General features: G+C 47.9%; 1 protein-coding gene across 1 annotated transcript in view; it reads right to left on the bottom strand.

The window, feature by feature from the left end:
* Nucleotides 1-7,289, bottom strand: part of LOC115296449 (zinc finger protein 311-like) — a 9,729-nt gene extending 2,440 nt beyond the window's left edge. The window contains exons 1-6 of the mRNA XM_029944906.1: nt 6,269-7,289; nt 5,929-6,001; nt 2,186-2,271; nt 1,748-1,898; nt 1,295-1,399; nt 6-129 (exon numbers count right to left, since the gene is read on the bottom strand). Coding sequence (XP_029800766.1) covers nt 6-129; nt 1,295-1,399; nt 1,748-1,898; nt 2,186-2,271; nt 5,929-6,001; nt 6,269-6,352 — 623 coding nt within the window. The 5' untranslated portion in view covers nt 6,353-7,289. The remainder of the gene's footprint in view (nt 1-5; nt 130-1,294; nt 1,400-1,747; nt 1,899-2,185; nt 2,272-5,928; nt 6,002-6,268) is intronic.
* Nucleotides 7,290-16,695: the final 9,406 nt, after the last annotated feature.

A 16,695-nucleotide genomic window follows, 5' to 3' on the forward strand; every position in this document is an offset into this window, starting at 1 on the left:
CGGGCCTGTCCACCCCCCCGGCCGCCCCGCTCCGGGACGCAGGCCTCGGGACCCAGGCCCCTCCGCGCTTCGGGACGCGCTTCGCGTCCGGCCAGTCCCTGCCCTCGGGCCGCGTGTGGTCAGCCGGCACTGAAACGAGGAAACAAACACGGGGTCAGGACCGCGTGGCCCGACGGCCAAAGGCCGGGTGGCTTCGGTAGTGGCCAGTTCACAAGGACCACGCTGCTCGCGCTCAGTAAACCTGATGAAGGCCCGTGCGCACCTGCTCGCTCTCCAGACTCTCCCGGCGGAGCGAGCAGCAAATCCAAACTCCTCCGCTCAACTCAGGAGACGCAGCCCTCAACCCTGTCCCTCCTCACGTCGTACAAGGTCCCCCGCGGGACCCGTGGGCGGCCTCACTGCCACCCCCAGGAGGGGCCTGGGCCAGCGCCGACCCAAGCCGGGCTCTCGCTCCCCGGACTCAGGGCTCGGACTTCCATCCAGAGCCCGGGGAGGCCAGACAGCGGTCGCTCAGGGGAGGGAAGGCGCGGCCACCTGGACTGAGCAACCGGGGAGGAGGGATGGAGGGAAGCGGACCCACGGGGCGCTGACGTGCCCCTCAACAGTACACAGGTGTGTGTTTAGGAAAGTTGGCCTGAGTTAGCTCTTCCTGCCAGTCCTCCCATGACCCCGCCCTGCCCCGTGCCCTCTGCCTCTACTGCCAGGTCATCCGGTCGTTCCTGCTTGCTCACTGCAGCCCTTCCAGCTGTGCTCTACTCTGCTTCCAGAGTCCTTCTAAAAGTCAGGTCTTATCACGCCACTGTTCAGGGGCGCTACGCAGTGGACCAGACAGACGGGAGTAAAGTGTGCAGCTCGAGTGGACGTCTGGGCTGAAATCCTAACTCGACACCTAGCGGCTGTGCGTGCCTGGACCACCCAGCGAGCATGGTCTGCGCAGACTGCACCCGCCTCAGGGCCCAGAGCCGGGAGGGAAGGCGGGAAGGGCAGGGGTCAGGAGCCTAGCCGGGGGAAGGTCCTGAACAGAAGCTGGAGGCTGTCTGGGCACCGGAGTAACTAGTCCACGGAAGGGAGGAATCCTGGGAGCTTTTCTGAGGACTGGATTGCAAAGGGCCTATTAGGGTGCAGAGAAGTAATTCATGACTGGATAATTGCCTGGTTTGCTGCTGCTTTCTCTCGGTTAGGGTTTTCTAAATGCACTCCAAGCGGGTGAGGACAGATGACGTGTGCTAAGAACATTCTAGGAGCAGCTGTCACAGGGCACACGGCCCAGGACTGGCGCTTCTCCTCCACTCACCTGGGAAGGAGCGTGTCAGGAACGTCCAGTCCTGCAGGCCCTCCGCGCAGGGCACGGCCCCGCGCTCCAGATGGCAGATGAGGGACGGCTTAGGGACGGCAAGGCCTGCTCATGGAGAAGGAGCGTCAGCGAGCAGAGCAGCGTTACCACTGTCCAGACACCCAGCCTCCACCCCTCGGCTCACACTGTTCACACTGGGGCAGAGAGAGGGCTTGCTTATTCTGGCAAGGCATAAACAAGTGTGTAGGGACGGTCTCTGAAAGGTCACGCTCAGAAGGGCAGAGGCGGAGACCCCAAGAAGCAGTCACTTGGTTGTATCCCCCCGTTGCCCCCATTGTGGCTAAGAGGCAAGAATGAGGGCTCTGACCTTCCTGTGAGGCCCCAGATTTGTCAATAGCAGTTCAAAGAGCAAGGACAGGAAGCAGTCCTGGGCCAAGTGCAGGGCGTCCTTACCAGCTGACAGCATGTTCCCGTAGGTCTCCAGCATCACGTCGGTGTACAGGCGCCTCTGGGCTCGGGTCAGACTCTGCCACTCTCTGCTACTGAAGCACACGGCCACATCCTCGAACGTCACAGTGTCTTGCAATGAGGCGCTCCCGTCGACCTGGGGGGAAGCCCAGGCCCAGGGGACACGCGTGGAGGAGAGGATTCCTGGGAGGTTCCTAGAATGTTCCCTGTATACTTGGGGTTGAGGTGGACGGGGGCACAGCTGTGCACAGTGAAAATCAGGACTGGGAGCAATGCATGAATGGGCTGTTCCCCGACAAAATGTTCCTGGTGAGTGGGGATACCTGGATTTGGGGGGTCAGGGAGCGAGTGAAATGAGGCCGTATTTAGGAGGTGCTGCTGGATTTCCAGGAAGGATGGAGGGCGCGCCCAGGCCTGACTCACCAGTGTGGTGTTTGCTCCTGGCCAGTCTCCGTGGCTTCCATGGCTTCCGTCGTCGGCAAAGGAAGGATGCTGAGGAGTCAGCAGGGCTGAGGGAAGAGAAACGAGTCAACCTGGCACAGTATTGACGAGACCTCATGCTTTTCCTCCTCTTCCCCAACGTGCAAGCTTCTCAGGCTCCGCCTTCCCCTCATTCCTCCAGCCTCAGTTTCCAGTTTTGGGTGTCAGCCACACTGACGGCAAGTGCTCACTCTCCCTCACCTACAGCGTGGTTTTCTGTGGTTGCTTTTCATCCTGGAATGACCTCGCCCTTCCCTACGCCCACATCCTGACTCCTGGCTGGTTCCATGACCTCTCTTCCAGGATCGAGTGTTGAGGTCATTTCCTCCAGAAAGACTAGGGGTGGGGAACCCAGGGATTGGCCCGCAGCTAGTTCCTGCAGGTAACTTACCGGCTGGCTACCTCGGGCCACTTTCCCTTGTTCTTACTAGAGAAGCAGCACTTGCCCTGACTCTTGAGTCTCCCGTTAGCTCCTGGCCCTGAGCCACCGTCCCTCACCATGCCGCAGCGCATGCAGTGTCGGGTGTGCGGTGCTTGGGGCAGCCCGCAGGGGCCGGCCATCGAGGGCGGTCCACACTGCTGCTTAGGGGGCCCTAATTCATTCCCCGGGGGCCAGCTTCACCTTTCCGTAGCTTGTTTGCAGCAACTAACCTTTTTATAAAGTTCTTCAACACATCCCCAGTCCGAGTCTGAGCCATCTCTTTGAGAAGATACCAGGGGGATAGGTCACCAACTGATAAAACCCTAGGATCACCCCATGGAGCTAGGTCCTCAAAATTTTATTCCAATTTTACCAAAACTTCAATTTAGGAGCAAACTGGTTTCTTCCCAGAGAAATTTCCCAAGAACATTGTTCTTTGGCTCAGACCCGGGCTGTGGCTCAGCCCTCACGGGTCCCGCTCAGCTGCTCTGCGTCTCATTTACAGCCCACACACCCCCTGTCACACGAGTTCCCGTCAGGCTCACAGCAGAGGCGGGTCTGGTCTGCAAGGATCCTCATGGCATCAAAAACGTGACTCCCTCAGCTCGGGTTTTTGTTCAACCTGCGTTTTCTTTCTTTCCTTTTTAATGTTTATTTATTTTTGGGAGAGAGAGGCAGAGTGTGAGCAGGGGAGGGGCAGAGAGAGGGGGAGACACAGAATCCGAAGCAGCTCCAGACTCTGAGCTGTCAGCACAGAGCCTGATGCGGGGCTCGAACTCGTGAATCGCAAGATCTGAGACAAGGTTGAGTGTTTAACGCCTGAGCCACCAGATGCCCTCAATCCACATTTTATTGTGAACATTTTTAAATATATAGAAAAGCTGAAGGAACTGTGCAGTAAACATCCACATACCCCCACTCATGTTCCACATTTAATGTTTGCAGTAAACCCGTCTCTACTAATCCACTTGTCTTTGCTGCATGGGCAACTTCACCCTGAAATACTTTCTCCCACGTATCAGTAACTAGCGTTCAGCATGTGTTTACATTCTTGGTTTTCAGGTAAATTTACATACAGTAAGATACACAAGTCGTAAGTGTACCACTGACTGAGTTTTGACAAAGCACAGCCGTATTTAACCCAAAGTCCCCTCCACATACGTCCCCATTGGATGTTGACTATATCTTCTTCACAGATTGGGAAAGTCTTATTAAGTCACAGTGGTTCTTTTTTTTTTTTTTTAAGTGTTCATCACGCTAATTTTTTAAAATACATACTTTATTTTTTTAATTAAAAAATGTTTATTTATTTTTGAGTGAGAGAGAGTGTGAGCAGGAGAGGGACAGAGAGAGAAGACACAGAATCCACAGGAGGCTCCAGGCTCTGAGCTGTCAGCACAGAGCCCAATGTGGGGCTCAGACTCACAGACGGCAAGATCATGACCTGAGCCGAAGTTGGATGCTTAACCAACTGAGCCACCCAGGCGCCCTTAATTTTTTTTTTAAAGTAGGTTCTGTGCCCCATGTGGGGCTTGAACTCATAATCCTGAGACCAAGTCATGTGCTCCACCAACTGGGTCAGCCAGGTGCCCCCAAAGTTTTTTGAACTGTGGCAAAAAATATGTAACAAAATTTACCATCGTAATCAGTCTTAAGTGTAGAGTTCAGCAGTGTTGAAAACACACAACATGTGTCATCTCCACAACTTTTTCATCCTACAAAACTGAAACTCCACGCATCACACAGCCTGTCGTCTCTCCTTCCCCAGTCCCTGGTCACTACAGTGATTCTTTGGCTTTATTTTTTAGCTTCAGGTTTTGAAAGGCCAGTTTCTGCCCTCAAATTGAAGATGAACCCGGCACACAGGCTGTGTGCTCAGGCCATGAAACTACTTTGGTCAGCTCGGTCTGTCCTAAGAAAATACCCCGCACTGGCGGGCCCACGTCTCTCAGGCCAGGAGGTGGACATTCCGATCCAGGTGCTGCCCCTCTGCCTGGCTCCCCGGCCCCCCACACTGGGGAGACAGAGTTCTGGGCCGCTCCTCAGAGGAGGACACTACTCTCCTCATGGCCCCATCCTCTGACTTTACCTAAACCTCAGTCCCTTCCATGGCCCCACCCACCTCTCAGTGTCTTCACAACAGGTGTCTGGGTACATGTGCATTTTGAGGGGACACGTTCAGGCAGTAACAGAACTGTTAAAGCAGGGCACACAGAGTAGCTGGGATGAGACTGATTCACTTACGATTCCTTATACAGTAGAAACATCAGGGTTTCTCCTCTGGAAGCGCCAACAACATACTCTCCTTTTCATTGCAGATAATATGCTAAAAGCCCACGTTTGAGGTGCCTGGCGCCTCATCCTCTGTCCAAAGGCTGGTGCCCTTCAGGGTCTGCCCGTAGGACTCCAGAACGGCTACACGCCGCGCCCTGGGCTTTACCTCCAGCAGCCACCTCTATACAGTCGTGTCCACCCTCCTCTGCACGTGTGCCACCAAGAGCATTTCTAAAGCCTGCCTCGCGGTTCCCCGTCTTCCTTTCCTTTTCCCAAAGCTGCACGACAAGCCCTTTGCTCCTGTGCGAGTTCTGTTTCTCCGGTTCTCAGTCTATACCGCTACAGTCTCAGGCTTCCCAAAAGGTCTACACAAGGGAAATGACATACACTCAAAATTTCCACATTAATAAAACTGGTTGTGAGGTAGGGGTTACTGAATTTTACAAGTTTTATGTACATATATTATTTATCATATATGTCAAGTTGTACATATAACAAGTGACTGAATGGATTCAATTTCTTTGATAAACTGCTCTGTAGAATCTTTAAAATTTTTTTTATTTTGAGCGAGACAGAGACAGTATGAGTGGGGGAGGGGCAGAAAGAGAAGGAGAAAGAGTCAATCCCAACCAGGCTCTGCAGCACTGTCAGCGCGGACCTGATGCAGGGCTCGATCCCATGAACTGGGAGATCATGACCTGAGCCGAAATCAAGAGCCAGACACTTAACCATCTGAGCCACGCAGGTGCCCCTGGCTTTGTAGAGTCTTTGAGTCTTTGGTTATTTTTTCCAAATTTTATTTAAGACGAGGGCAGAAACTGAATAATTTACTTCCTCTCAACACTGCTCCCAGCCTAGTACAGAAAAAACAGAAGACTTCCAATAAATGCTCAAGAAGGAGATTTCCAGGTCCCAGGGAGCACGCTCCCTGCCCGGCCCCTGCTCCGTTTCGGCTGCCATGACCCCTGGCCCAACCCCCAGCGAGCCTCACCTCCCTCCTGCAGGCGTTCGGCGGCGGCCCCCGGCAGCTGGCGCGGTCCCGGGCTCCCGTCTGACGGCACCACCTGTCACAATGTCACAAGGCCCAGCGACAGGGAGGTTAGGAGGGAGGGGGACGCGCTCTCACGAACCATGAAGGTTTCTCCGCGGAGGTCAACTCCCAGAACTAGCAAGAGGGGTGAGGAATCCGGGGACTCAGTCCCTTAGGAGAGGCAGAAAGGACATGAGTGCTCTCCGTTACTGGACACCTTGGATGGTCAGCAGGCCATCCAGGAAACGCAACAATCCTTCAAGCACAAAACCTCCTCCTCTCTCCTCCCCCCTCGCCTCACCTGCTGCATGTTCCCCTGGCTTTCCGTCGTCTTCCACCGCTGAGCAGGTCGTTCCCACTGGCCGGGCGAGGCTCCCGCTGTCATTTCTGGCCTTGCCCGGACGTCACGTTTTGAAGCGGCCCGGGGGACGCCAGCGGCCTTCGGGGACACACGTGGTGGTGCCCGCCAGAGGCCCCCGCCGACCCCCAGGGCAGCTGCTATTGGGCTTCATGTGTCAAGCCCTGTCCTGGATTCGGGGCCCATCAGCAGCACTGACCTCGCTGTGACCCCGCACCCTGTTTTCCTGCGTCTTCGAGGACAAGGGGCGGGGAGGAAAGTGAACGCAGGGAAAAGGAAGGGCCGCCAGCGTTCCGTGCGGGAGACGGGGCAGCTGGGAGGGCCAGCGGGGGAGGTCGTGCGACCTCCCTCGCCCGCCTGGTCCGCACCGCCACCGCGGGGCTCCCGCCGGTCTCCTCGCAGCACCACAGTCAGAGGCCGGTCTACACCTTGGAGGGGAGGGGCCGACTTCCCCGCCGCCTGAGTCCCGGGTCCACCTTACTCGATCCACGGCGGCGCACAAAGCTGGGCAGTCTACACGGCCCACCCTCGCCCACGGCAGGGCCTCTGCACTGGCATCCCCCCGCCCCCCGCCCCCAGTGCACCCCGAGAAGTCACATCCCGGCGCCCTGCGCTCCGCCGATCCCGACACAGAGCTCGCTGTTTCCTCCGGCTCAGCAGCTCTTCACCCCGCCCCTCGCACACCACGCCCCCCGCTAACACCTGCGCTCCGCCCGCCGTGCTCCCTGAACTCCCGTCTGCACCCGCGCCCGCGGCTCAGAGGGTGGATAGGGGCAGGGGCGCCAGCAACAAAGAGGAGCGCGAGGCGGCCGGGGCCAGAGGGACCGGGGGCAGAGCCGCCTGCCCGTCCGCACCCACGGGGTCAGTTCCGGAGCCCGCCTTCTCGTCCCCGCCCAGCTCTCCCGGCGCCCAGAGAGACCCGGGCACCTGCGCGGGCTCCACTTCCCGGTCCTCCGGCATCCACTTCCGGCGGCCTTCTAGGAAGCGCCGCTCACTGGGCGGAAGTCCGCCCCGAGTCCCGCGGGAGTTCCTGAGGCCGCGGCAGGCGCGGTGGGCGCCGCGTCCGCTCCTCGGGCGCGCGGGAACTTGGAGCCTGACATAGGTGAAAAAGTCACTTTTAATTAGGAACCCGAACCACGAGAGAAATAATGGAATGCACTTTTTCAAAATTTAACAACGTCCTTGTGAAAAATTAAGCCTGGTTGGGAGAAGGTTGGGAGAAGACTAATGAAGCCGCGCATACTCATCACTCAGACTTAGCAATAAGGGAGATTCGGATGCTGGTTTGGTCTCTTCACCAGAGCGTTCCTCGCAGAAAGTTTAAAGCGAAACCCGAAGATGCTTTTTCAATTTTATGCTTTTAAAATTACATGCTCTCCCGCCCCCCAAATTTTAAATTCTAGTTAGTTGACATACAATGTAGTATTGGTTTCAGAGTAGAATTCAGTGGTTCGTCACCTACGTCCACACCTAGTGCTCGTCCCAAGGGGCCTCCTTAATGACCCTCTCCATCTAACCCTCTCCCACCCACCGTCCCTCCGTCAACCCTCACTTTGTTCAATGGTGACGAGTCTCTTATGGTTTGTTTCCCCCTCTTTCAGAATGCATTTCTTCAAAAATATGGGACATTTTCTGACCAAACCACAATGCCATTCATTATCCCACCTAACAAATTCCTGGTTACATGTAACACTGAGTCCATCCTAAACTTGCCCAAATAGGTAAAGCACGCTTAGTTTTTGACCCAGGATCCAAAGTCTACATGCTATTTTGGGTTCTTTTACTTTTCTTTTAATTTAGATCTGGAATAGTTCCTTCTTCCATTTTCTATTCCACGATCCCCCCACCCTTCGCCACTCCTCCTGAACAAATTGGGTATTTGTCCTGAATGTTTCACATGCTGGTTTTGTCTATTTGTATCTTCATTTATTTCTCTAGCTTTGTATTTCCTGTTAAGTAGATGTTAACTCTAAAAGTTTGGTTCAAGTTTGGTTTACCTTTATGGGTAAGACTTATTCTTAGGTGGTGCTATGTACTTATTTTAGCTTTATATCGTGAGATGTATGATTTCTGACTGTTCATTCTCTGATGCTAAGATTGTTCAGTGAGCGCGGCTCTTGATCGTTGGATCTATGTGAAGTTCTCCATTAATCTTTGAAAAATATTTTTTAATGTTTATTTATTTTTGAGAGAGAGAGACAGAGTGTCAGTGGAGGAGGGGCAGAGAGAGAGGAAAATGCAGAATCTGAGGCAGGCTCCAGGCTCTGAGCTGTCAGCACAGAACCCGACGTGGGGCTCAAACCCACAGACTGTGAGATCATGACCTGAGCTGAAGTTGGATGCTTAACCGACTGAGCCACCCAGGCGCCCCTCCATTAATCTTTCATTTGGTGGTTTCACCTACTGATGTTTGTCTAAATCAACCATTTCATTAGGAGGTTGCAAAAAGTGATTTTTCTAAATCCAGAGGATTTGTTGCATTTATGAACAGAAATTTCTTTATAAAGAAGAGTTTTCTCTCATCAACCTATAAATTCAGGGTGATTTGGTTATTCAGAACCATACAGGAAAGGAAATAGATAGATTTTTTTCCAATTTAACTGCTAGTATTCTGAGAAAATAGATGTTTGCCCTAGCTGCCATGACCAACGATGTGCTGGTCATCCTTTGTAATGGCCATTAGTGAACCCTTCCAGGATCCCTTCCTGTGGAGCTCCCTTGCACAGGGTACCAGAGCTGGTTTGTGTGACCGGTTGAGTATGGCAGAAGTGATGTCCTGCTAAGCAAAATAAGTCAGGCGGAGAAGGACAGATACCATATGTTTGCAGTGATAGGTGTAACAGGAGAACAGGAGAAACCTAATGGAGGACCAGGGGGAGGGGAAGAGGGAAAGAGAGTTGGGGAGAGAGAGGGAACCAAAACTGGAGAGACTATTGAATACTGAAAACGAACCGAGGGCTGAAGGGGGAGGGGGAGGAGGAAAAGAGGTGGTGGTGATGGAGGAGGGCACTTGTGGGGAAGGGCACTGGGTGTTGTATGGAAAACAACTTGACAATAAACTATTTTAAAAAAGTGATGTTATGTTGCTTCTAATGTTTTGTTAAGTTATAAAAGCTAAGTTATAAAAGAGACTGGCTTCCAACTTGATCTCTCTCTCCCTCTCTCTCAGACACTCACTCTGGGGGAGGCCAGCTGTAATATTGTGAGGAGTGGCCCACATAGTGAGGAAATGAAACCCCTAACAACAGCCATGTGAATGAGTTTAGACGGGCATCCTTCGGCCCCCAGTTTAGCCTTCAGACGACTGCAGCCCAGGTCACAGACCTAAAACCAACAGCTGAGCTGCCCTCAGATTCCTGATCTGCAGAAACTGTGAGGTAAGACATTTTTGATGTTTGATTCTGAATTTTGGTGGTACTTTGTTATGCAGAAATTGATAAGTACTTTTCTTAGTTCTCTCTTTTTGAATATCATTACAAGTGCATAGATTTTTTTCTCTTTTTTATAATTAATTAACTAATATTAAAAATTTACATCCAAGTTAGTTAGCATATAGTACAACAATAATTTCAGGAGTAGATTCCAGTGATTCATCCCCCATGTATAACACCCAGTGCTCCTCCCAACAAGTGTCTTCCTTAATGCCCCTTGTCCGTTTAGCCCGGCCCCCCTCCCACAACCCGTCCAACAGCTCTGTTTGTTGCCTATATTTAAGAGTCTTTTGTGTTTTGTCCCTCTCCCTGTTTTTATATTATTTTTGCTTCCCTTCCCTTATGTTCATCTGTTTTTTATCTTAAAGTCCTCATATGAGTGAAGTCATATGACATTTGTCTTTCTCTGACTGACTAATTTGGCTTAGTATAATAACCTGTACTTCCATCCACATAGTTTAAAATGGCAAGATTTCATTCTTCTTTGATTGCTGAGTAATACTCCATTGTGTATATATACCACATCTTCTTTATCCATTCATCTGTCGATGGACATTTGGGTTCTTTCTATACTTTGGCTACTGTTGAAAGCGCTGCTATAAACATTGGGGTGCAAGTGACCCTTCGAAGCCGCACACCTGTATCCCTTGGATAATTACCTAGTAGTGCAGTTGCTGGGTCATAGGGTAGCTCTATTTTTAATTTTTTAAGGAACCTCCATACTGTTTTCCAGAGGGGCTCCATTAGTTTGCATTCCCACCAACAGAGCAGAAGAGATCCTCTTTCTCTGCATCCTTGCCAACATCTGTTGTTGCCTGAGTTGTTTATTTTAGCCATCTGACTGGTGTGAGGTGGTGTCTCATTGTGGTTTTGATTTGTATTTCCCGGATGATGAGTGATGTTGAGCATCTTTTCATATGTCTGTTAGACATCTGGATGTCCTCTTTGGAGAAGTGTCTATTCATGTTTTTTGCCCATTTCTTCACTGGATTATTTGTTTTTTGAATGTTGAGTTTAAGAAGTTCTTTATAGGTTTTGGGTACTAACCCTTTATCTGATAGAACATTTGCAAATATATTCTCCCATTGTACTGGTTGCCTTTTAGTTTTACTGATGGTTTCCTTCACTGTGCAGAAACGTTTTATTTTGATGAGGTCCCAATAGTTAAATTTTGCTTTTGTTTCCCTTGCCTCCAGAGATGTGTTAGAGTAAGAAGTTGCTGCTGCCTGCTTTCGTCTCTAGGATTTTGATGGCTTCCTGTCCTACATTTAGGTCTTTCATCCATTTCGAGTTTATTTCTGTGTATGGTGTTAGAAAGTGGTCCAGATTCATTCTTCTGCATGTCACTATCCAGTTTTCTCAGAACCATTTGCTGAAGAGACTGTCTTTATTCCTTGGATATTCTTTTTTGCTTTGTCAAAGATGAGTTGGCCAAATGTTTGTGGGTCCATTTCTGGGTTCTCTATTCTGTTCCATTGACCTTTGTGCCTGTTTTTGTGTCAGTACCATAGTATCTTGATGATGACAGCTTTGTAATACATGTTGAATTCTGAGATTGTGAAGCCTCTTGCTTTGGTTTTCTTTTTCAGTATTGCTTTGGCTATTTGAGGTCTCTTCTGGTTCTATACAAGTTTTAGGATTGTTTGTTCTAGCTCTTTGAAGAATGATGGTGTTATTTTGGTTGGGATTGCATCGAATATGTATATTGCTTTGGGTAATATCCACAGTTTAATAATGTTTGTTTTTCAAATCCATGAGCATTTGAATGTTTTTCCATTTCTTCAATTTCTTTCATAAGCTTTCTATAGTTTTCAGTGTATAGATTTTTCACTTCTTTGGTTAGGTTTATTGCTAGGTATTTTATGTTTTTTGGTGCAATTGTAAATGGGATCAATTCCTTGATTTCTCTTTCTGTTGCTTCCATTATTGGTGTATAGGAATGCAACTGATTTCTGTGCATTGGTTTTGTATAAGTCGCAACTTTGCTGAATTCATGGATCAGTTCTAGCAATTTTTCGTGGAATCTTTTTGGGTTTTCCATATGGGGTATCATGTCATTTGTGGAGAGTGAAAATTTGACTTCCTCCTGCCCTATTTGTATGCCTTGAATTCCTTTGTGTTGTCTGATTGCTGAGGCTAAGACTTCCAATACTATGTTGAATAACAGTGGTGAGAGTTGACATCTCTGTCGTATTCCTGACCTCAGTTTTTCCTCATTGAGGATGACATTAGCAGAGGGTCTTTCATTTATGGCTTTTATGATCTTTGAGGTATGATCCTTCTGTCTCTACTTTCTTGAGGGATTTTATCAAGAAAGAATGCTGTATTTTGTCCAATGCTTTCTCTGCATCTATTGAGAGGATCATGTCATTCTTGTCCTTTTTTTTTTAAATTGATGTGATGTATCACATTGATTGTTTTGTGGATATTAAACAAGCCCTGCATCCAGGCATAAATCCCACTTGGTTGTGGATAATAATTCTTTTCATGTAGTGTTGGATCTGGTTGGCTAGTATCTTGTTGAGGCTTTTTGGATTCGTGTTCATCAGGGAAACTGGTCTGTAGTTCTTTTATTGGGGTGTTTGGTTTTGGAATCAAGGTAATGCTGGCCTTGTAGAATGAGTTTGGAAGTTTTCCTTCCATTTCTACTTTTGGAACAGCTTCAAAAGAATATGTGTTAACTCTTCTTTAATTGTTTGGCAGAATTCCACTGGAAAGCCATCCAGCCCTGACTCTTGTTTGTTGGAAGATTTTTGACTACTGATTTATTTAATGTTTCCAGATCTGTTCAGATTTTCTGTTCTTCCTGTTTCAGTTTTGATAGTTTATGTTTCTAGGAATTTGTCCATTTATTCCAGATTGCCCAATTTATTGGCGTATAATTGCTTATAATATTCTCTTATTATTGTTTGTATTTCTGCTCTGTTGGTTGTGATCTCTCATCTTTCATTCTTGATTTTATTTATTTGTATCCTTTCCTTTTTCCTTTTGATCAAAGTGGCCAGGTATTTATCAATTTTGTTAATTCTTTCAAAGAACCAGCTCCTGGTTTCATTGATCTGTTCTACTGTTTGTTTTGTTTTGTTGTGGTTTCAATAGCATTGATTTTTGCTCTGGTCTTTATTATTTCTTGTCTTCTGCTGGTTTTGGGTTTTATTTGCTGCTTTTCCCCCCAGCTCTTTAAGGTGTAAGGTTAGGTTGTGTGTCTGAGACCTTTCTTCCTTCTTTAGGCAGGTCTGGATTGCTATGTACTTCCTCTTATGACCGCCTTTGCTGTATCACAGAGGTTTTGGATTGTGGTGTTATCATTTTCATTGGCTTCCATGTACTTTTTAAATTTCCTCTTGAACTTCTTGGTTAGCCCATTCATTCTTTAGTAGGATGTTCTTTAGTCTTCAAGTATTTGTTGTGTTTCCAATATTTTATTGTGGATGATTTTGATTATCATAGTGTTGTGGTCTGAAAATATGCAAGGTATGATCTTGATCTTTTTGTACTTGTCGAGGGCTGATTTATGTCCCAGCATGTGATCTACTCTGGGGAATGTTCCATGTGCACTTGAGAAGAATGCTGCTTTAGGATGAAATGTTCTGAATAAATCTGTTAAGTCCATCTAGTCTAGTGTCATTCAAAGCCATTGTTTCTTTGTTGATTTTCTGTTTAGATGATCTGTCCACTGCTGTAAGTGTGGTGTTGAAGTCCCCTACTATTACGGTATTATTATCAGTGAGTTTCTTTTGTTTGTGATTTATTGATTTACATATTTGGGTACTCCAATTTTGGATCATAAATATTTACAATTGTTATATCTTCTTGATGGATAGACCACTTAATTATGGTATAATGCCCTTCGTCATCTCTTGTTACAGTCTTTATTTTAAAATCTAGGCTGTCTGAGATAAGTATGGCTGCTTCAGCTTTCTTTTGCCAACCTTTAGCATAATAGATGGTTTTCCATCCTACTGCTTTCAATCTGAAGGTGCCTTTAAGTCTAAAATGGGTCTCTTGTAAACAGCATATAGCTGGATCTTGTTTTCTTTTCCATTCTGTTACCCCATGTCTTTTGATTGGAGAATTTAGTACATTGACATTTAGAGTGAGCACTGAGAGATATGAATTTATTGCTACTTTGCCTATAGAGTTGGAGTTTCTGGTGATATTCTCTGGTCCTTTTTAGTCTTTGTTGCTTTTTTTTTTTTTCGTTTTGTATTTTCTCTCCTCAGAGAGCCCCCCTTAAGATTTCTTGCAGGGCTGGTTTAGTGGTAATGAACTCCTCTAGTTTTTGTTTGGGAAACTTAATCTCTCCTTCTATTTTGAATGACAGCCTTGCTGGATAAAGAATTCTTGGTTGCATATTTTTCCAATTCAGTACTTTGAATATATCCTGCCACTCCTTTCTGGCCTGCCAAGTTCCCGTGGATAGTTCTGCTGCAAACCTTATCTATCTTCCCTTGTAGGTTAAGGACTTTGTTCCCCCTTGCTGCTTTCATGGTCCTTTCCTTGCCTGAGTATTTTGTGAATTTGACTGTGATATGCCTTGTTGATGGTCATTTTCTTTTTGTTGAATCCAATAGGAGTTTTCTGTGCTTCATGGATTTTGATGTCTGTGTCTTTTCTCAGGTTAGGAAAGGTTTCTGCTATCATTTGCTCATATAAACCTTCTATCCCTTTTTCTCTCTCTTCATCTTCTGGGACCTCTATGATTCTGATGTTGTTCCTTTTTAATGAGTCACTAAGTTCTCTAATTCTTATATCATGCCCTTTTGCTTTTGTCTCCCTCTTTTTTTTCTGCTTCATTATTCTCCATACGTTTGTCCTCTGTATCGCTGGTTTGCTGCTCTGCCTCCTCCATTTTTGCTGCCATGTCATCCATTCGAGATTTCAGCTGAATTATAGCATTTTTTAATTTCATTGTGATTCTAAATTCCAATTCAGAACATTTTGCTTCTCTCTGTGTTAAATCCCTGGCTGTCATTTCTTCCTGTTCTTTCTTTTGGAATGAATTCCTTTGTTTCAACATTTTGAAGGAAGAAACGGAATTACTAAAGTAAAAAAATTAAAAACAACACAAAAATGCAATAATGGATTCTAGATCATAGGTGTGTTTTGGTCTTTTTATTGAAGGAAGCTTGTTAGAATAGAGACAAAAGGGAAAGAAAAGAAAAAGAGGAAAAAGGGAAAACATTTGATAATTTAAAAAATACAACAAAAAAGAATAAAATGAAATGATGAAAGTAGAATAAAATTTTAAAAGTTTACAAAAAAGTGAAAAGTATAGTAGAAAAAATTAAAGAAAAATATTTTTTTATAAAAGCAAAAAATAAAAATACATTTATTCTTTTTTGGTAATCAAGAATAAGAAAAGAAAAGGAACAGGGGAAAAAATGAATAGCTGGACCAGTAGACAGGCCCAGATATGATTGAGATCACATTTGGTTTCCCCCAGAAGTCAAACTGTGAAGCACTTTGTAGACCATAAACCAAGCAGGTGGAGAGACGTGTGGTCCTCAAGGTGCAGTTGGCCCAGTTGGGCGGGGCTTAGTGTAAGGCTCGGTCTCCACTACATGGTGCTGCTTAGCTTACTGGGGTGGATTGTTGTTCCGTGTTTAGGTGTGTATGCGCATGTGCGGGCGGGGTGAAAATGGTGTCACCCAGCTACCCAGTCTCTTAGTGGAACTCTGCTCCGCAGGACCGACAATCAAGCACCGCTCCCATATCCCCTGATTCCATTCACTCCCCACTGTCACACTGGCGGTGACCAGGCTGTGAGGCTGCCAGGCAGCACCTTCCTCCTGAGATGCAGCTGTGTTTCCCACCCCCTCACTTCTGAGGGACTGTGGCTTTGACCCGCTCAGACCTTTGGGGGAGGGTCTCACTGAGCAATGGCTGGGTGCTGGCCGCACCCAAGAATGTTCATGGGACCGTGCAGCTGGCAATGCCCAGAGACTGCGGTGGGTGTCAGCCCACCCCAGAAAAAGCTCACGCGATCATGTAGCAGCGCTTCAGGGATCATGTAAAATCACAACGCACATCTGGCTCCAGGGGTCCCCTTTAACGTCCTCGTTCCAGCAGGGAATGTGGCCGTTCTCCCGAGTCCACTGGGACCTTTGCCTTTGGGGAGGCCGCACAGTCTCTACCCAACATCCTTCCAGCAGGGGAGCTGCGTGCCTCTCCCCATGTGGCCCAAGAACCCCCAGGCCTCACTCTCAGCTCCTGGGGTCTCGCCCTTCTCACCAGAGCACCTCCAGGTAGTCAGCTGCAGAGTTCCAGGCTCTTTGCTCTTCCTGTTTATAGTCTGAATGGAATTTAGCCCCTCTCCTTTCTCCTTTCTCCCTTTTTTTGTGCAGTCCCTACAGCTGCTTCAACTTTTCCACTTTCTCTCCAGCTGCGTTTGGGGGACCGCTTTCCTGTGCTCTCCCCCCATCTCTGTCCTCTCTCCACAAGCAAAAACATCTCCCTGCCTTCCTCTCTCCCCCAGTTCACCTCTCTGCACTCCGTACCTGCTGAGTTTTGTGGTTCAGGTTGTGCAGATTGTTGTGCTGATCCAGTTTTCTAGGTGTGCAAGATGGGTTAGTGTTGATCTGGCAGCATTTCAGGGATGAGAGCTGCAAAGAAAGCTTTTGTGCTGTTCCACCGTCTTGGCCCCCTGCCACACATGCATCGATTTTTAAAATTTATTTTTGAAACACAGAGACAGAACACGAATAAGGGAGGAGCAGAGAGAGAGACGGAGACACAGAATCTGAAGCAGGCTCCAGGCTCTGAGCTAGCTGTCAGCACAGAGCCCGATGCGGGGCTTGAACTCACGAGCAGTGAGATCATGACCTGAGCTGAACCCGGATGCTTAACCGATTGAGCCACCCAGGCGCCCCTCACAAATGCATCAATTTTTTAAAAATAATAGTTTATTGTCAAATTGGTTTCTTTTTTTTAATAGTT

This window comes from Suricata suricatta, chromosome 7 (assembly GCF_006229205.1).
Source record: "Suricata suricatta isolate VVHF042 chromosome 7, meerkat_22Aug2017_6uvM2_HiC, whole genome shotgun sequence".
Classification (NCBI taxonomy): domain Eukaryota; kingdom Metazoa; phylum Chordata; class Mammalia; order Carnivora; family Herpestidae; genus Suricata; species Suricata suricatta.